This window comes from Mirounga angustirostris, unplaced genomic scaffold (genome assembly GCF_029215605.1).
Source record: "Mirounga angustirostris isolate CCGP_5_RB_7025 unplaced genomic scaffold, mMirAng1.0.hap1 SCAF_1, whole genome shotgun sequence".
Classification (NCBI taxonomy): domain Eukaryota; kingdom Metazoa; phylum Chordata; class Mammalia; order Carnivora; family Phocidae; genus Mirounga; species Mirounga angustirostris.
The window spans coordinates 153,909,187-153,930,499 of record NW_026991709.1 but is presented as its reverse complement, the minus strand read 5'-3'; the positions used below and the strand labels follow the sequence as shown (position 1 = coordinate 153,930,499).

The following is a 21,313-nucleotide window of genomic DNA, read 5'->3' as shown; positions in this document are numbered from 1 at the left end:
TTTTTTGAGAGAGAGAGAATGAGATAGAGAGCATGAGAGGGGGGAGGGTCAGAGAGAGAGGCAGACTCCCTGCTGAGCAGGGAGCCTGACGTGGGACTCGATCCTGGGACTCCAGGATCATGACCTGAGCCGAAGGCAGTCGCTTAACCAACTGAGTGACCCAGGCGCCCAATTCATATTCTCATTGAGCAGCTACTCCATGTCCCTTTACGTACCATCCCATCTCTCTCCTCCCCTTCATGGCCCTAAACTTCCTCTACATTCATGGTCTCCATGATCTCACTTCCTATTGCTCCTTCATCTCTCTGTCCACTGCTTTCTGGCTTCTGTCCTATCACGGAAATGAAACTGTTCTCCCCAGGGTTTCTGGCAGCTTCCCTACAGATAACTGTAGTGGCCGCTTCTCAGCCTGCATTTTGCTTGCTGTTTGCGCAGCTTTAAGTACTTGACTATGCCTTCGTCCTTGAAACATCTTTTCCCTTGACTTCCTTTGGCTTTTCTTCGTATCTGTCTAGCTGCAGGGGTGACCTGTGTGAACTCTTCATTCTCTGCTCACCTCCTGGGGCTTTCACCTAGACCCTCCTCTCCCCCAACTCAGCACTTCAGTGGTTTCAGTTTTCATCTAAACTCTCATTAATCTGGGGCACCTGGGAGGCTCAGGCTGTTGGGCATCTGCCTTTGGCTCAGGTCACGATCTCAGGGTCCTGGGATTGAGTCCCATGTCAGGTTCCCTGCTCAGCGGGGAGCCTGCTTCTCCCTCTCCCTCTGCTGCTCCCCCTGCTTGTGCTCTGTCTCTCTCTGTCAAATAAATAAAATCTTTTAAAAAAAAATGCTCATTAATCTCAAATCATTTTCTTTTTTTTTTCTTTAAAGATTTTATTTATTTATTTGACAGAGAGACAGCACAAGCAGGGGGAGTGGCAGACAGAGGCAGAGAGAGAAGCAGGCTCCCTGCAGAGCAAGGGAAGCCTGATGTGGGACTCCATTCCAGGACCCCAGGACCACGACCCAAGCCAAAGACAGTCGCCCAACCAACTGAGCCACCCATGTGCTCCTAATCTCAAATCATTTTCTTAAGCCTTGGTTCCCCTACTAAGCCCCAGATTCCATACACACAGCTACTTATGGATGCTTCTTTTAGAACCTCAAACTCCAGTCCTGCACTGTGCTCATATCCCTTAACCTGCTTACCCCTTCCCTTGCCCCATCCTCTCCTTTACTCCCACAACTTTTCAACTATAAGTTCTGCAAGAACCTTCCTTCTTAGTATCTCCCATATCCACCTGGTTCTTACCATCTGCACCTCACTTCAGCTCCTGTCCTGCTCTCCTGGACATCTCAAATGGCCTCCTAACTGGTCCTTCAGTTTCCGGGGGGTTTCCTCAATCCGTTCTCTACCTTGCAACAGTGCTCTGTCTAAGGTGCCAAGGGGACTGTGGTATTTCCTGTTTTTAATTGTCCCCCCTTCTCCACCAGACAAATTCCAGATTTCCTCCCTGGCTTACAAAGGCCTTCCATAAACTCATGGCTGCCTACCTCCCTTGTACTTTATGCTTCAGTTTTACTAACTTCTTGCCATTCCTCAAATAATGAGAAAGGTTCAGATATCAAACACATTTTTTTAAAGATTTTATTTATTTATTTGACAGAGAGAGAGCAGGAGAGCACAAGCAGTGGGAGTGGCAGAGGGAGAGGGAGAAGCAGGCCCCCCGCTGAGCAGGGAGCCCCATGCGGGGCTCAATCCCAGGGCCCTGGGATCATGACCTGAGCCAAAGGCAGTCACTTAAATGACTGAGCCACCCAGGTGCCCCTCAAAACACATTTTAAAGCTATAGTAAACAAAATCATTTGGCACTGTAGAGAAACACAAGTAGACAAACACTTTAATGCAAAAGGCTGGAAGCACCAAAACAGACCCAATGTGCCTAAGTATAAGTTTATTTATTTATTGTTTTAAAGATTTTATTTATTTATTTGACAGACACAGAGATAGTGAGAGCAGGAACACAAGCAGTGGGAGTGGGAGAGGGAGAAGCAGGCTTCCTGCTGAGCAGGGATCCCGATGTGGGGCTCGATCCCAGGACCCTGGGATCATGACCTGAGCCAAAGGCAGACGCTTAACGACTGAGCCACCCAGGCGCCCTAAGTTTTTTTTTTTTTTCCTAAGTTTATTTTTTTTTAAAGATTTTATTTATTTACTTGACAGAGAGAAAGCACAGCAGGGGGAGTGGCAGGAGGAGGGAGAGGCAGGCTCCCAGCTGAGCAGGGAGCCCGATGGGGGGCTTGATCCCAGGGTCTCAGGACAATGACCCAAGCCAAAGGTAGCCACTCAACTGACTGAGCCATCCAGGCACCCCTAAGTATAAGTTTATAGTGAAGTGGGTGGTGAGACTTCCAGTCAGTGGGAGAAAGATGGGTGGATTGACAGTACTAAGTTGATTGGTTAAGAGTTTGGAAAGATAAGACAATGCATTATTGTACTGATACATGGAGATCTCTTAAAGATTGACAAGGTGAAGACCATAATAGATAAATACTTTTAAGAAATACAACTGGTCAATAAATATTCAACTATTTTTACCAATGCAAAGATATACATGTTAGTATAAGAAATCACCTTTTTTGGCTCATGAAGTTGTCAAAGTTTACAAAGATGGTGTGCTAAGGAGAAAGAGGCAAGTTTATACACCACTGAGGGGTATAGACTCTTAAACACTCATATTCAACTTGGCACAAACTATCAGAAGCTTTAAAAATACATATGCCCTTTCACCCATCAATTCTACTTTGGGTATTTTATTCTAAGGAAATTAATATGGATAAATACAAAAGTATGTTACAAACATGTTCATTACTTAATAGGGAAAATTGGAAACAAAGTTAATGTCTAACAATAGGGGAGTCCTTTATGGTAAATCCCTTAAAATGGAATAATATATAGTCATTTACAAGTAAATTCAAATAATACAAGTATTTGGGGTGCCTGGCTGGCTCAGTCCGTTAAACATCTGATTCCTGATCTTGGCTCAGCTCATGATCTCAGGGTTGTGAGTTGGAGCTCCCACGTCAGGCTCTGTGCTGGGCATGGAGCCTGCTTAAGATTCTCTCTCTCAGCCACAGGGGAAGGGAGGGAAAACTGAATGGGAAGAAATCAGAGAGGGAGACAAACCATGAGAGTCTCTGGACTCCGGGAAACGAACTGAGGGTTACAGAAGGGATGGGGGATGGGGGAATGGGGTAACCGGGTGATGGGTGTTAAGGAGGGCATGTGTTGGGATGAGCACTGGATGTTATATGCAACTAATGAATTGTTGAACACTACATCAAAAACTAATGATGTACTTACTATATGTTGGCTAACTGAAAATAATAATAAAAATAAATAAAAATAAAAAGATTCTCTCTCTCCCTCTTCCTCTGCCCATCACCACCCACCCCTCTCTCCGTCTCTAAAAAATAACAGGGACACCTGGGTGGCTCAATCAGTTAAGAGTCTGCCTTCGGCTCAGGTCATGATCCGAGTTCTGGGATTGAGTCCCGCATCAGGCTCCTTGCTCAGCGAGAAGCCTGCTTCTCCCTCTGCCTTCCTCTCTCTCTCTCTCTCTCTCTCTCTCTAACAAATAAATAAAATCACTGAAAAACAAGAACAACAAATAATACAAATATCTGTTGATGGGGAAAAATATCACAATATAATGTTAAATTAACAAGCTACAAAACAAAGCAGTTACATCATTGTGTGGCAAAATATCATATACGTGTGTGTGTGTGCGTATGTGTAAAACTGAAAACAAAACCCACGTTAACAATGGTTATCATTGGTGAAATTCAAGGAGAATTTTTCTTTTTCCTGTGGTATTCTTTTCCCTGTGAGTTTTTTGAGTTTTCTGGCTTGTGTAAGAAATACCTATATGGATAATTTTAAAACTTTTTACCATGAAATTTTTCAAACAAACACAAAAGTAGCAAGAATAGTATCACAAATCCCCATGTGCCCTCACCCAGCTTCAGTAGTCAATATTTTGCCAATTTGATTTCATCTATTTTCCCCAGCGTTTTTCTCCCATTGAGATATTTTTTTTCTCCTATCGAGATATTTTAAAGCAAATGCTGGGCATTATGTCATTTTATTCTAGGACATTTAAAAATTATTTTCTACGAGGGGAAGCTCAGGAACTAGTCTCATGTAGGTTCCATGTGACAGTAAATGATTTCAATTTATTGATCGACACAGAATTTAACTTCGCATGAACTTGCCCACACACTTATCGTACGTCCAGGGTAGAAAGTCTGCAAGTTGGAAACCACTGCCTTAAAGCATGGATCCTTGTCAAATGCAGTTCCCCTTGGGAGAGGGTGTGAATAATTGTCAACCATTTATACCTCATGCTGAATAAATAGCAGATTTTCTGAAGGGGAGATATTTTTTAAATTAACTTATTTCATGGAAGTATAATTTATATCAGCAAAATGCACAGATCTTAAGTTTGATGAGTTTTGACAGACATATACACCAGTGTAACCAACACCCAGTCAAGATACAGAACATTTCCCTTATCCCAGAAAGTTCCCTGGAGCTCTTTTCCAAAGATCCTCTGCCCCTCCTCATCCCAGCAGAGCCAAGGCAATCTCTGTTCTGATTCCCGCATCAGGCTCCTTGCTCAGTGAGAAGCCTGCTTTTTAGTTTTGCCTGTTTTTCAGGGTAGGTTTTTATCTGGAGCACTAGTTCTCCAAGAATGGTCCCTGGACCAATAGTATTAATATCACCTGGGAACTTGTTATAAATGCAAATTCTTGGGCCCTAACTATGACCTACTACTAAGTTAGAAACTCAAAAACTCAGCAGTCTCTGAGAGGGTGTGTGTGTGTTACAAGCCTTTGGGTGATTCTGATCACATTCAAGTTTGAGGAGCCCTGATATGGAGAGCCTGGAAACTCACAATAAAATTGGACAGAACAGGGAGAGCAGTGCTGGTTGTGTATGGGGTGAGTAGGGTGGGAGGGAGCTGGGCAGGAGGGCACAAAAGACAACTTTTTCACATAGCTTAGAAAACACCAAAAGGAAGGAGGAGAGGTCAAGCATTTGTGTCAGAATGTCTGCATCTTGGTTTTGCGAAGGAGTTATGATGGTCTGTAGGCTTAAAATTTCTCAAAACTAAAGCATCAACTTTCATATGAGTTCTAAATTCTATGGAAACTGGCTATCAGAAGTTGTGATTGGCAAATGAGTTGTTTATTAATACTGTTTTATAGACAAGATCTTTCATAAAATCTCTTTTCTTGGAAGGGAAAATAACAGAAATTGCTCTTTATATTGAAATTACTGAAACCCAACTTTAGGATCTGAGAAATTCACAAACCACCATCCCTAGTTGCAGAATAATTGAGAAGTAGTAGGGAAGGCTAAGGAAATAGGATCTGGGTCTATAGCCAGCTGTTTTTCAGAGCTCCCTTGTGAGGTTTAAGATGGGAAGGTTAATGAAAGGAACTCATTCAAGTTGCGCCTGGACATGAGTGGTGTTTTTGGCATGCCCTTGGTTGTGTTAACACATGGAACCGTTGTCCTGAAGTTTTTGAAATCACACCACCTAAGAAGCAGTATGTTTCCTGTCTTGAACATTTGTGGGAAATTCAGAAATATATGGTATGTGTATGTAGACTCTCAGGAGTATGATTGTGGTTTTCCCGGGCCAGATTCTAGCCTGTGCTATTCTGGAAATTAACTGTGAGGGAGAAGATACTGTGAGGGAGAAGATCCTGTGAGTCTCGTAGGGTGTGAATTTGGCCTGAAGTTCCCCCTTTATCTACTTTCAGAACAGTTACTCTGCTCCCGAATTTTCCGTCCAAGGAGTTGGTGTTGTGTCCCAAGATAGAGCTGCGTGAGACTGATCGTATTTACCGGTCCTTTGATAGTGTTTGACAAAGAGCCTCCAGTTTCCCAGAATGAGGTCCTGTTAAGAGGAGAGAAAATTGGGATGTCCAGCATGAGTCCTAGCCCTCTGAGGATGGTGGAGAGAGAGATGGAGGCCGTTGGCCCTGAGGTGCTAGCTGGAATTCAGGCCAGCCTTGCATGACTGAGGCTTTGGTCCATTCCTCTCAGGATGCCCTGCCCAGACCAAGTGATGATGCCTCTCTGCCCAGTGGGGGCAGCGCTGGATTTGTGGCAACTCTCAGATGGCTGCCTGTCCCTACTTACTCCATAGATGAAGCAAACGCTTGATCTCCTGGGCTACACAGTCAGGATGGTTGGGGTTACCATCTTGACATGGTTGGCACTCTGTGCCAGCTTCCCTGAAATGCAACCACACTGTTTTTTCATTCAGAAATTCTTGTGTCAAAAAACATGCATAGCAATGACTCTCTTTGAAAAAGTGCTACCAAAATTACAAGCTGACAGGCCAATCAGGGTGGCTTAAGGCTCAAGTTCTGTTTTCTATTTTCATCTTTTCTTAGCATATTTTCTTTTTTTAAGCAATGTGCTTCTTAGGTGATTTGACTGCATATGGACTAAAGGTTCTCCTTTCTAACATAAAACTAGAAGAAATTCAAATTAAAAATTATTTCCTTTTTTTGAAAAAAAATCACATCACTTGGATGCAGCAATTCCACTTCTAGAAGGTTATCCTAATAAAGTATGTACCAAAATGTACAAATGAGCTGTTCATTTTGTAACATTATTTATAACAGTGAAAACTTGGAATCAACAAAATGTCTCTGTAATGACTAAATAATGTGCTATAGTGTAGCCTTTTAAAAGATTGAGGTAATTTATGGTGCTTAAGGAGAAACAGCTCTAGAACATTAGGGGAAAAAACAGACTTCTAGTTTCTAGCCCAGCATATAAGGAAAGAAATTAAATCAATAATTAATAACCTTGCCAAACAGAGAGCACCAGACCCAGATGAGTTCATTAGAGATTCTACCAAACATTTAAGGAAGAAATTATACCAATTGTTAAGACAGTCTCTTCCAGAAGTTAGAAGCAGAGGGAATACTTCCTAACACATTCTATGAGGCCAGCATTTACCCCTCATACCAAAATGAGACAAAGTCATCACAAGAAAGTAAAACTACAGACCAATAACTAATGAACATAAATGTAAAAATCCTCAACAAAATATTAGGAATTTGAACCTAGCAATATATAGAAAAGAATTATACACCAGAACCAAGTGGGATTTATCCCAGGTGTGCAAGCCTGGGGCAACATTCAAAAATCAGTTAATACAACCCATGATATCAACAGGCTAAAGAAAAAGCATGGGATCATATTGATAGATACAGAAAAACATTTGCTTAACGACTGAGCCACCCAGGCGGCCCCAAAAATAGGTTTTTTAAAAAGCAGGTATCAGTAATACATATGATACAACCTTTTTTATGTTAAAAACCACACTCACACACAGAACTATACCTACCTAGGGGCCCCTGGGTGGCTCAGTCAGTTAAGCATCTGCCTTCAGCTCAGGTCATGATCTCAGGGTCGTGGGATCGAACCCTGTGTCAGGCTCCCTGCTCAGCGAGGAGCCTGCTTCTCCCTCTCCCTCTGCCTCTGTGCTTTCCCTCCCTCCCTCTCTCTCTCTCTCTCTCTCTCAAATAAATAAACTCTTTTTAAAAAAAGAACACTACATCATGACATAATGTATGGTGATTAACATAACATAATAAAATAAAATTTAAAAAAAAACAACTTACAGCAGGTAGGACTGACCCAGGGATAGGGAGGGTGTGGATAAAGTCACAGCAAACTCTGTGGCATAATTTTCTAACTTGTTTGGAATTTGGCTAACCTGGATGTCTCACTAGTTTTTGTAGAACACCATACACTTATGATATATTAAATTTTAATTTCAAATAAATAAATAAGAACTATACCTATCTATACCTACCTAAGTCTGTCTGTATGTTGGTATATATTTATACCTGTCTGTATTTGTGTAGACCTAACGGGTAACAGTGACAGCATCAGAGTTGAGGCTGGGGGAAGCGAGAGGCCCCTTCCGCTGCACTTGATAGTCTGTAGCCTCTTAGCTTTTTGACAGAGAGTACCTGCTCACTTATGTAAGTAAGACAAAAAGGAGCTTGCTGCCAGGCATATGTTTCTGAATCTTCCTTTCAAGGAGATGTGAGAGGGTAATGATGCCTGGCAATTTCAAAATACAAAGTTGCAACAAGTATTTTGTTGAGTGCCTCATTTGGGCCCCGGCATTTGTCCAGGCTCTGGGGATGCCAAGGGCGAAGGAGAACTAGCCCCTGTGATCCCAGCTCAGGGTGCAGGCAGCACCCAGGGATGGGGAGAGTTGTATTTAACCTGGTTTTCTCCCCAGCTGCGCAAGGGCTGCGTGCTTTGGGAAAGCTGATTGTGACTCCTTGTCCTCAGAGAAGCCGTGTGGAGATCCGCCTTCATTCCCACACACCATCCTGCAGGGCCGCACGGGCCTGGAGATGGGGGACGAGCTGCTGTACGTGTGCGCCCCTGGCCACGTCCCGGGCCACCGCGAAACTGCCTTCACCCTGCTGTGTAATGGCTGTGGGGAGTGGTACGGCCTGGTGCAGGTCTGCGGGAAAGGTAAGCTGCCCCCACACCCTGGGAGCAGAGCCACCCCACTTGTGCTGGATGGGCTCTTCTCCACAAAGGTCCCTTTGAAAGAGGCTTCCAGACCTTTCCCCTGGGTTCTGGAGCTGACAACATCTCCACTCTAACTTATTTAGAAAGTTTACCTGGAAATCTGATCAAGATGCGCTACCAGGAAGAGCACTTGTGGGGAAAGGGACCCGGGACTGGTAAACTGGGCCGGGAGGGCTGTCATGAATGCAGGCTGCTAGCTGGGCTCCCTGAGTGGTGACTCTTGTGACCGGGCATAACCCTTGTAGGGACCTCGCGGGCTTTGCTATGGCTTGGGACAGGAGCTTCTGGCTCTTTGGGGCATGGGGCTTGGAACTCACGGTGGGTCCACAGCCACACATGGAAGTCCTGCTCCCTTGCCCGGGAGCAGTCCTGGGGAGGTTGAGGCAGGGAGGATACTCTAAGACAGCTGTGTGGCCTGGCCCCATTGACGAGAGCCACCTGTCGCAGCCCTGCAGCCTTGCTCTATTCCCTGGCCTGTAGCCTATGGCAGCCACGTGAGCCGACATACTTAGTTGAGACTGAAAAGACTCCTGGTGGGCCTCGACAGAAACCTGATGTGGTTCCCCTAGATGTCTTCATTCCATTATTGTCGTACACCTGGGGGTCACAGGCTTCTGCATCCCACCTCTGCCCAGCCCCTTGGGGATTCTCCCAGTAGCAGAAATCACTGTCCCCAGCCACAGCCTGACCTGGCCTCCCCACTCTTGATCTTATGGCTTCATGCCCGACTCTGAATTGTTCCCTGACCTCACAAGGCTCCTCTTACCCTAAGACTCCTTTGGGGGCCGCTTCCTGACCCCCATGATATCTGGGTACCAAGCGGAGGCTAGCTCCATGGAGGGGAATGACTCCAGCACCACAGTGTGAATGAATTTATCAGGCAGTCTGTCCCCAGAACGTCCTGCAGATCCCATGGGACCATGCTGAGACTAGGGCACTGTCTTGTCGAGATTCATCCACGTTGTTGCCTAGGCTGTGGTTTGTTGTCTTCACTGCTGTTTACTAAGTGTGAATACAGCACTGTTTATTTCTCCAATGTGCTGGTGGACGTTTGACTTGTTTTCGTTTGGTGGCCATCACAAGCTCTCTTGCCATGGTTGTGTCCATCCAGGTCATGTGGTTCACATGTGAATATATTTCTGCTGGTTCCTGGGAGTGGAATTGCTGCCCATGGGGTAGGTGTGTCTTCAGCATAAGTGGATGCTGCCAGAGAGTTTGCTCAACTATTCCGACCACTTTACTCTCTTGTTGGTCAGCATCCTCACCAGCCTTCGGGATTGGGAGACTTTTACCTTTTTGCCAATCTGGTGACTACCCTGGGCTGACTTAGTTGTGATATGCATTTGTCTGGTTGAGCACTTACTACATTTTAAACAGGCACTAGCATTTCCTCTGTAAAATGTCTACCCAAGTTTCTTGCCCATTTTTCTAATTGATTCAAATTATTTACATAAGATAGGATTTCTTTTTTACATAAAACTTTCATAATAAGTTGCAAACATTTTCTCTCATTCTGTGGCTTATCTTTCTCCTCTTGGAGGATCTTTTAATGAATAGGATTTTTTTCCTTTTATTGTTTATTTCACTACTTCTCAAACTTTCTGTGGACCATTAAAAATTGTTTTCTAGGGCGCCTGGGTGGCTCAGTTGGTTAAGCGACTGCCTTCGGCTCAGGTCATGATCCTGGAGTCCCGGGATCGAGGCCCGCATCGGGCTCCCTGCTCAGCAGGGAGTCTGCTTCTCCCTCTGACCCTCCTCCCTCTCATGCTCTCTGTCTCTCATTCTCTCTGTCTCAAATAAATAAATAAAATCTTTAAAAAAAAAAATTGTTTTCTAGTATTGGCAGACTGATACCTTAGCAAAATACAGTAAAAAATCAATTAATATAAAGCTAAAATAGGGACACCTGGGTGGCTCAGTCGGTTAAGCGTCTGCCTTCAGCTCTGGTCATGATCTCGGGGTTCTGGGATCCAGCCCCACATCGGGCTCCCTGCTCAGCAGGGGGACTGCTTCTCCCTCTCCTTGCTGCTCCCCCTGCCCATGCTTGCACACACACACACACACACGCTCTCTCTCTCTGACAAGTAAATAAATCTTAAAAAAATATATGAAGCTAAAATAAAGATATTCCAGATACAAACACGATTTTTTGTTAAATTAAATGGACATAAAATTCCCCTGCCAAATTGTTATGAAAGCTTCTCAGAACATCCTCTCAGGTATCTACATGCCTCATTGCAGGCTAGCAACCAAAGTTACAGACTGGGACAAGCACTAGAAGCACTGTTTGAGCAATCTTCCGGCACTTTCCTCATCATTATAAGATTGCTGTTGTTTTGTGGCAGGCAGGAGCTCCCTGCCAATCCTGATCATTCACCTGCAGCAGATGATCAGGCATAAGGCTCAAGCTTGCCGCTTGTGGAGTGTGTCACCTCAAAGCAGACCCATACCCACCCTGAGATTGATAACGAGCTGGCTTTGTTTCTGGTGAGGCTCAAGCCTGGCCATCTCAGGAGCCACACCCACCAGCCAAATGGGCTGTTTACAGGCCCCGGCCGAAAGAGAACTAAAAGCAAGTTTTATTTGTCTGCAATGGTGTTTATTTTCTCACGGCAAGGCAGAGTTTTTGGAGCTTTCAGCTGGTGGGCAGGAATTCTGCTTTCTGTGCTTGGCTGAGTATACAGACTGTTAAGAGATTTTGTCGCCCTGTAGATTTAACATTTAAACTAGCTGTGTCATTATAAGGGGGGTGTGTGTGTGTGTGTGTGTGTGTGTGTGTGTGTGTGTGTTACAAGACTGTCTTCACCAGGGATTTCAGTCCCTCTTGCACATTTATTTTTATAGTGACATCCACTTTTTTGATGAGGGAACAGCTTCAAATTGGAGAACAGTCATCTTGGGAGAGTGGGCCACACAAGGGTTGGACCCAGGCGGGTTTGGATGAGAGCTCTTCCTTGTAGGGGCTGATTGGCCACTCACTGCACATCCCTTCCTGTGGCAGGGCCCAGGTGCTGGGTGTACAAACTGAAGCAAAGCTGTCCCATCACTAAAGGCAACTCTATAAACCAGGTGCCTCAAAGGAGACAGAAGCAGTAGCTGATGCAGTGGAAGGGAGAGCTGGAAAGCAAGGTGAATTTTAAAGGAAGTGTGTGTTTCCAGATGGTGGAAGTGCTCAGTGACGCAAAAGGCTGCAGACATCAAGTAAATGAAAGCTACAGATGTGTGCCTTGGCTTCACAGCATGAGAAGGTTCTGGTGGTCTTGTATTTTCAGTGTGAATGTGGGGAGTGGGATGCCGCTGGGCCACACTGCAGTGAGTGCAGGAATGAACTGGGATGAGAAGAGGGTGGGGGGCAGACAATTCATTCTTGAATCTCTGGGGCTCATGAAGAGCACGAGGCAGAGTGCTGGAAGAGGATCAGGGGACCAAAGAGATTGTGGGGGTTTGTATTGTTTGCTTGCTTCTGTTATTTTTAGGTTGGAGAGATGGCAGTTAATGTAAATGACAATGGAAAGGCTTGGAAGAGAAGGGGAAACAATTATTTTCTTGACTTCCCTGAACCTTAATTTGCTCATATGAGAACATGGATACTAGTTTTCACATAGATTCCCCCATGGGCTTCTTGCAGGTGCCTCACTTAGAACAGGACCTGTGAGGTGAATGGGCTCAAGGAGTGTTCTTCTTTCCCTTTCACCTTCATGCTGATCCAGGAGAGCATTCAGGCCTCCTCACTTACGGGATCTAAGGGGCTCTGTGCATGACTCTGGCTCCCTCCCCACTTCCTTGTGGGTTATTGACTCTAGCCCCTATTACCAAGGGTCACCAAAGGCATCCTCTGACTTAGAACTGTCTGTTCCTTGAGTGAGTAGTTAGCCTTTGCCAGCAGGTGTCTCGGGTCCTGGAGACCAGAAACTGGGGCCACAGCTGTCTCACTCCTCCACAGAGTGCTTGTCCTCTCTGTACTGGGGCCTGGCTCCTCCCCCTCCTCCCCTCAGGCCCTCAGGACATGGGACATCCCCCTACTCTTACCCCAGAGTATTTCCTTTTATTTCCTTGTGAGCTGCTGGTGCCCACTCCAAACCCTCTGGTAGAAGCTGCCCGTAGATGCTGCCTCAGGAGCAGCTCTGCTGAGGTCATGGTAGGATCCTTGTCCCTTATTTCCCCTCTCAACCTCTCCAGGCCCAGAGAGCCTTCAGGTGTGAGTACCCTGGACAACAAGACTTAAAGAACTTGAGGGCTCCGATGAGTTTGGTATTGGAGATTCCTGAGGCTTAGGGGGTCAAGCTACCATAAAGACTTTTCCATTCAAAGTTGGCATTGTATAGACATTTGAAGACTGACTGGACGCCTTGGGCCAGATTCTCTAAAAGCAGAGCCTGTTCAGATGCATGTGGTTTACTGAGGGAGGGAAGCAGGATAGGGAAGGAGAGGAGAGGATGTGACCTCAGAGGCCTTCTCCCTTTGCCCGATCTCATGAACTGTACCACAGGGTTGGTCCCACTTGGAAGCACGGAGGCCAGCCCTGAGTTCCTCCATCTCCATCTGTCATTGGTTGCCGGGGCTAGGTGGCATGGTGTGCGTGTGACACCTGAGCAGAGCTCCCATTCCCCCGAAGGCAGCTCTCCAGAGAAGGGGAACAGCTGTGAACAATTAGCTGCCCGCACTCACAGTGGTGGGTGCGGGTGCGCTGGCCCGGGAAGGGGCCGTGGATGGGGCGTCAACAGTGCCCTCTCCTACAGTGCAGACCATCAATACTGGAGAGCAGCAGTTTGTTTGTTTGATTGTTTGTTTGTTCTTTAGTCCATTAGTAAGGTGGGGACTTGCTGAATGAGCTTGCTGAAATTTAAAATTTGTAATGATGAGCATGAATGAACCCATAGGGGCATGTACACCTGGGTTGCTGGGGGGGCGGGTACAGGAGGATACCTTGCTCACACGCTGCCTGTGTGTTCACTGCAGTTAAGATCCAGCCTCCAGTGGTGGTAGTGAGGTCTCTCACCTAAGCATGGTGACTTTGTCCTTGACCATGAACTTAAATGGGTGAGGACTTATTTGACCACCATTTTTTCCTTCTGTGTGTTGGTATTTCTCTAGCTTTGGTTCCTAGAGACCAGGTCTGGATCTGGCCCTTTAGTTTTCCATTCTCCTGTCCAAATACACACATCTTCTTGGTTTCTGTTCCCAGCTAGGCAGCAGGAAATGTCTGTCATACATACCTCTCTAATGTTCTCAATATCTAACTATAATTGGTTGTTGCCCTAATTACGGAAACATCCTGATGTTTTGCTCCCTCCGTGTGTTTGCAGTAAACATCCATGCTAGGTTTGCTTTCCTTTGAGCTTCTTATTATGCCAAGTCCCACGTCCATCTTCAAAATTCTGTTTTCTCTCTGGTCACCTGTACCCTAAAAAGAGTCTCGACTTCCCAGTCCTCCAAGAGGCCTCCCTGGCCACATGACCCCAGTGATGGTGCCCATGCAGTCTCAATTGTGGCTTTCCCAAGGAGCCTCTGGTTCCCTGGCATGCTCACTGTCCTGGCTTCACGCTGCCTTCAACACCTCCGTTCTCTCTTGACTTCAACACTCAGTGGTCCTGTGGCATCTGCCCCCATTCCAGGTGAGGCTGTTTATCCTGTCTTTGTGATTGGCTTGGGAGAGAGCAGCTGCTGCAAAGTAGCATAGGGCCGATGACCCAAGAAGTGAAGGATTCGTAACTCTTCCTCTGTGATTTGCCCCTTGTTTCTCCTTTAAAACTTGCCCTTACAAAGGGCATCTGCCAAGACAGGCTCAGAAAAGCCTTTAAGACTTTCCACCCCAAGCTCCATGGATTCTGTTGATCCTTTCTGGTCTGTAATATCAGGAACGTGAGAGACACCCAGTTTGACCTCACCCTAGCAGCCCCACCACCTCCGAGTCCAACAACAAACAGACAGCTTCTCTTTTTCCCTTCCCTGGCCTGTCAGATGCAGGACTCGATCCCAGGACCCCGGGATCATGACTTGAGCTAAAGACAGATGGTTAACCTACTGAGCCACCCAGGTGTCCCATGTTTTTGTTCCCTTTTTTCAACAACTTGATTGAGGATTAATTTGCCTACAATAAACTGTGCCCATTGCAACTACAAAAGTGTCTGAGTTGTCACAGGTTCAAACAACCATGAAACCACCACCACAACCAAAATAGAGAACATTTCAATGAGAGGTGTCTTACACATTTTATCTCATTTAATCTGCACAAATCTGAGGGCAGAAATGGCTAACTCCAATGTACAGATGGGAAAACTGAGGTACAGAAAAGTTCAGTGACTTACCTGCGTCACACAGCCAGAAAGCATTAGAGCCAGGATATAAAAGTAGGCAGGTCTCGTTCCAACATCTGTCTCATCTCTGCTTCCTCCAGGGGCCTGTGATGCTCAAGGAGAGCAAAGCCACAGGGCAGTGCAAGGCCCCACAAACTAGTTGTTCCCTCAGAATGTTCCTTTGCTCTTTTATCTCATTTCTAAAGGCTTCCTTTTGTTTTCTTAAATTAACTTCAATTTCTGTTTGTCTTCATTTTCTGGATTTAACTTCCTTCATAGAATAAAGCATGAGACTGCAACCAAATTTAGAATTTCCTTGTCAATATTGCCATATTTGTTCAGAGGTTCATTGAACCAGTGGTTATTTCTGGCTTGTCTGGTTGTCTTTTTCAGAATTACTATTTTTAAAGACTATGTCGTCAAGACCAGAGGAAAAAGAAGTATGTGTGGACTTCTGGAAATGCAATAGCATGACGCCCTGGGACAGAGCCTCGGGGTTCTGGACTGTGACCTTGTGTCCTTCAGCCCTGTCACACCTGGATAGATGCGGGCAGGACACAAGCAAGGCTTCTGCTTTTACTCCCGAGTTCTCTTGATCTGTGCTCTTCTGTTTCCCTAAAATAACAGTGAAATAGAAACACCTGGATGACCTGGTTTTTCCCATGGAGTTTACATCTCCTGGACTGTTGGTCTAATCAGAAGGCCCATGTTGTGTTAGCACAGGTTTCAGGGAGAGCGTGGGAGAGGGGAGAGGGCAAGAAGGATGGCTGGATGATTACGGGGAGCGTAGACACATCAGAGGGGAGCTGAGAGAACTAGCACCTCAGTAGGCACACAGCTGGGCTTTTCCCGCTTGTGGGCAGAATTTAATTTGGGGTTGCGATTCAGTGAATAACAAGCTTGACTCTTACTCATGAAGAGAAAAACAGGCTTGGGATACGTTTCCAGGGGTAGACTACTGGTAAACAGTTGGTGTCCTTATCTTCATTTGACGTTTGGGAAAACTGTGACACGGTGAAAACCTGTTTCTAAGCCAGGACCTTGGTCTGAGAACCTGGGGAGACAGGAAGCAGCCCCAGGCTGCCATGCAGGGATGCTCTAGGCTCAGGGGGCTCTGGGGGTAGAGCCTTCACACATACACATGCACACACATATGCGCACGCACACACACACACACACACAGAACTCACACTATCACGCTGATCGTAAGGGTCCAGTCAAGGAAGGCACCCCACACACACACAGCCACAGTGCACTGATCTTTCCCAAACCCATAGCTGTAACTCTGCATGAGGCCGGTTTCCTGCAAGACAGGGGGGTGGGGGAAGAAAACATGGCTCATGGACTACCCACATTCCAGGTGCTTTTGACTTCATGACATATTTAATGAAGCTCATGGGGTAGGTTATACAGGAAAAGGGACTTAGCAGACATTGATTATGCCCCGTAATGGAACTAAGAGCTCCTTCACTCTTCTTTGCTACTGTCACGAATCAAATAATGCCCTGCTTGATGGACTTCCAGACCGAATCAAGTTTTATCAGAATGGGCTTCTATCACTCACTACTTCACCTCTTCACTCACTCGTTTGTTCCCTCAACAAACGTTTCTGGAGTGTCTACTGTGTGCCAAGCGCTGTGCTGTGTGCAGGGTATGCAAAGGCAGAGTTCCTGTTCTTGGCGTTTCCGGGCTGGGAAGGGCTGGGCGTGCTTTGCAGTGAGCAGGGTGGTTGTACCCAGTGCACAGATGGATGCTGCGCCCATCGTCCCATGCGTAACACATGATTCCCAAATGAGACCATGTAAGGTTTAAGTCTCAAGCACCATCAAGGTCTATACTGGAGTTACCCTGTCCATATAAGGATGAGAAGTGTCTCCAAAATATCCTTAGCCAATCCCCATTCATAAGCACCTTGCATCTTACCAATGAGAGCCCATTTCTGATATGTATCGTCATAGTTCATAGGCCACTAATTTCGCCAATAGCCATTTCAGATATTCAGGGCACTAATTAGCATAGCAGTGGTTTTGAGCAAGGTACAGATAATAGAAGTATTTGTAGTAGGCACATCTAGAGGGTGAGTTTCCTGATGAGAAGGCTAACTGTCCACCCCTGGCCTGTGAATTCTTAATTGGAATGTCAGCAGCACCTGGTTTACAGCTTAATGTAAGTGACGTATGCATAACATCAAACAATATTTTCTTGAAGTATTTCGAAGTACAACCATCCTAGGAAGAATGAATGCCTACTGTATTTATGGTTTAGTGACAACTTAATGTGTAATATTGTTGAATTATATGGAAAACACTCCTAGCATCACCTTCCCGTCCTTGCCTTCCTAAGAATATCCAGACTTCCAAGACCATGAACTCTGTTTTCCCTGTTTAAATTTTATTTCAGTGGAAGCATAAAGGATGTACTCTTGGGTATGGCTTCCTTTGTCCAACATGATGTCTGTGAGGCACATCCATGTTGTTCCATGAAGCTGCAGTTCATTCTTCTTCCTTGCTGTGGAATAGTCCATTCCACTGTTGATGAATATTTTTGTTGTTTCAAGTTTGGGGCTATTATGACATTGTTGTGCAGGTCTTTTGGTGTCTGTGTGGCATGTGTTCCTCATAGGAGTTAAATCGCTGAGTCATAGGGTGTGGATAGGTTCAACTTTAGTAGATAATGCCTAACCAGTTGTCAAAATGGTTGTACCAAGTTATGCTCCCAGCAGCAGTGTATGAGGGCTCCAGGAGCCCCATATCCTCACCGATAGTTGGTATTGTCGTTCTTCTTGACTTTAAGCATTCCAATATATAGGTCGTAATACCACTTAATTTTAATTTCCCCTATTATTAATGATGTTGAGCACCTTATCAATATGTTTATTGGCTATTTGAATATCTCATTTCTAAAGTGTCTGTTCATTTCTCTCACTCATTTTTTACCAGGTTGTCCATTTATTTCATATTGATTTGTAGGAGTTCTTTATACGATTCTGGATACCAGAACTTTTGAGGTTATATATGTTGCAAATATCTTCTGCTAGGTAAGTTGCATTTTCACTTTCTCCATAGTATCTTTGATGAAAAGAATTTTAACATAGTCCAATTTATTAATCCTTTCCTTTAAAAAAGTTGTGGTGAAAAATACATAACACAAAATTTACCATCTTAGCCACTTTTAAGTACACAGTTCAATAGCATTAAATATATTCATCTTGTTGTGAAAAAGACCTCCAGAACATTTTCCTCTTGCAAAACTGAAACTCTGTACCCATTAAATAACAACCACCTGCCCCCAACCCCTGACAACCACACTTTTCCTTTCCATTTCTGTGAATTTGACTACTCTAGGTCCCTCATGTAAGTGCAATCAGACAGTATTTGTCTTTTTGTGATGGGCTTATTTCACTTAGCACAATGTCCTCAAGGTTCATCCGTGTTGTAGGCTGTGATAGTCATCCTTTCCACATCAGTTTTAAAAATTAAATTAAGGAAATTTCCTTATATGCCTAATTCCTAAGGGTTTCTACCTTGTTGACTTCTGTCAGATGCTTTCCTTAAACTCCTTTTTCCTTTTTTTCTTTTAGAGAATGAGAGAGAAAACATGTGAGCATGAGTGGGGACAGGGAAAGGATGGGGGGAAGCAGAGGGAGAGGGAGAGAGAATCTTAAGCAGGCTCCACGCCCAGTGGGGAGCCCAACGTGGGACTCAATCTCACAACCCTAAGATCATGACCTGAGCCAAAATCAAGAGTCGGATGCTTGGGGCACCTGGGTGGCTCAGTCGTTGGGCGTCTGCCTTCAGCCCAGGTCATGATCCCAGGGTCCTGGGATCGAGCCCCGCATCGGGCTCCTTGCTCTGCAGGGAAGCCTGCTTCTCCCGCTCCCACTCCCCCTGCTTGTGTTCCCTCTCTCGCTGTGTCTCTCTCTCTGTCAAATAAATAAATAAAATCCTTAAAAAAAAAAAAAAAGAGTCAGATGCTTAACCAACTGAGCACCCAGGTGCCCCTGAAACTCCTTTTTTCAAATAAACCAATCATGAGTTCCTAGGATAAACCTAGCTTGGTATAATAGATTATCTTTTTAATGTAATGCTTATTCAGCTTATCAATACTAATATATTACTGGTTTCCATTTGTCAATATTCTATTTATGATTTTTGTATCTATTTTTAGTGAGAATGGTCTGCAGATCTACTTTCTTATCATGTCCTTGCCAGGTTTTGGTACCAAGGTTGCACTAGCTGTATAAAATAAGTTGGGATGTATTTCCTCTTTTTCTGTTCTCTGGAAGAATTTGTGTAACATTGGAATTATACTTCTAAATATTTGATAGAATTCATTGACAAAGCCACCTGTGCTTAGTTTTCTCACTACCTGTGTAGTGAGATTCAATTTCATTAATACTTAATGGCATATAAAATTTTTGTATTTCTTTTTGTGGTACTTTTGATGAGCTTCTTCTAGGATTTTGTCTATTTCATCAGAATATTTTGGGTGTGGGGGGCGCCTGACTGGCTTGGTCAGGGGAGCCTGTGACTCTTGATTGCCGAGTCGTTGAGTTCAAACCCCATGTTGGGTGTAGAGATTAGTAAAAAAAAAATTAATAAACTTAAAAAAATAAAATAAACTATAAAAAAAAGAATTTGGGAGGGCATAAATTTATCATAATCTTGTCACTGTCTTTCCTGACAATATCTGAAAGATCTGTGGTGATGCTTCTTTCTATTCCTGATATTTTCATTTGTGTTCTCTCTAAATGTTTCTGAGGTAGTCTTTCTAGGGACTTATCAGTTTTTTGAGCTATTAATCAGTAGTTCTTTTCCAAGAATGAACTTTTGGCTACATTGATCCTTTATTGTATGTTTGATTTTTATTTTATTAATTTCTGCTCTTTCTTATCTCCTTCCTTTCCTTTCTTTTCTTTCTTTTTTTTTTTAAAGTACGCTCCACACCCAGTATAGAGCCCGACACAGGGCTTGAACTCACAACCCTGAGATCAAGACCTGAAGTGAGATCAAGAGTTGGGGCTTAACTGACTGAGCAATCTAGTTGCCCCTCCTTCCTTTACTTTCTTTGTGTTTAACTTACTCTTCCTTTCCCAGCATCCTGAAATCAATGTGATTTTCAGCCTTTCTTCTTTTCTAACATAGGTATTTAAAGCTATAACTTCCCGTTAGCACAGTGTTTGCTGCTTCCCACAAGTTTTGATATGTCATTTTTCATTATCATTCAGTTAAAATATTTTCTAATTTCCATTGTAATTTCTCCTTTGACCCATGAGTTATTTAGAAATATTTTGTTTAATTTTTATACAATACAGGAATTTCCTAGTAATCTTTTGCCTAATTTCACTATGGCTGGAGAACTTAATCCTTTAAAGTTTGTTGACATTCCATTTATGGTCTACTTTGTAAAAGTATTCTATGTGTATTTGAAAAGAATGCTTATTCTATAGTTGTTGGATGTGATCTACATATGTCAAGTAGATCAAATTTATTAGTATTATCTAATTTATTAGATACATATTCTTAGCTCTTTGCTTGCTCTAATTGTTGATGATAAAGGTATTTAAAACATCTCTCTATAATCATGGATTTATGTGTTTCTTTTTTTTAGTTCCCATATTTTAGATTCATATATTTTGAAGCTCTGTTAAGTACATACACATTTAAAAGTTAATATCTTCCTGGTAAATTGAAACATTTATCTTTATAAAATGACCTTTCTTATCTCTAGTATTATTTTTTTTTGATGTAGCGTTCCATGATTCACTGTTTGCGTATAACACCCAGTGCTCCATTCAATATGTGCCCTCTTTAATACCCATCACCAGGCTAACACATCCCCCCACTCCTCTCCCCTCTAGAACCCTCAGTTTGTTTCTCAGAGTCCACAGACTCTCATGGTTCGTCTCTGCCTCCAATTTCCCCCCCTTTCATTTTTCCCTTCCTACTATCTTCTTTTTTTTTTAACATATAATGTATTATTTGTTTCAGAGGTACAGGTCTGTGATTCAAGTCTTACACAATTCACAGCGCTCACCATAGCCCATACCCTCCCCAATGTCCATCACCCAGCCACCCCATCCCTCCCACCCCCCACCACTCCAGCAACCCTCAGTTTGTTTCCTGAGATTAAGAATTCCTCATATCGGTGAGATCATATAGTACGTGTCTTTCTCTGACTGACTTATTTCGCTCAGCATAATACCCTCCAGTTCTATCCATGTCGTTGCAAATGGCAAGGTTACATTCCTTTTGATGGCTGCATAATATTCCAGTGTGTGTGTGTGTGTGTGTGTGTGTGTGTGTGTGTGTGTACCACATCTTCTTTATCCATTCATCTGTCGATGGACATCTTGGCTCTTTCCATAGTTTGGCTAGTGTGGACATTG

General features: G+C 44.2%; 1 protein-coding gene across 1 annotated transcript in view; it reads left to right on the top strand.

The window, feature by feature from the left end:
• SUSD5 (sushi domain containing 5) overlaps positions 1-21,313 on the top strand; it is a 60,776-nt gene that overhangs the window by 24,628 nt on the left and 14,835 nt on the right. The window contains exon 4 of the mRNA XM_045902168.1: positions 8,381-8,569. Within this exon, the coding sequence (XP_045758124.1) occupies positions 8,381-8,569 (189 nt within the window). The remainder of the gene's footprint in view (positions 1-8,380; positions 8,570-21,313) is intronic.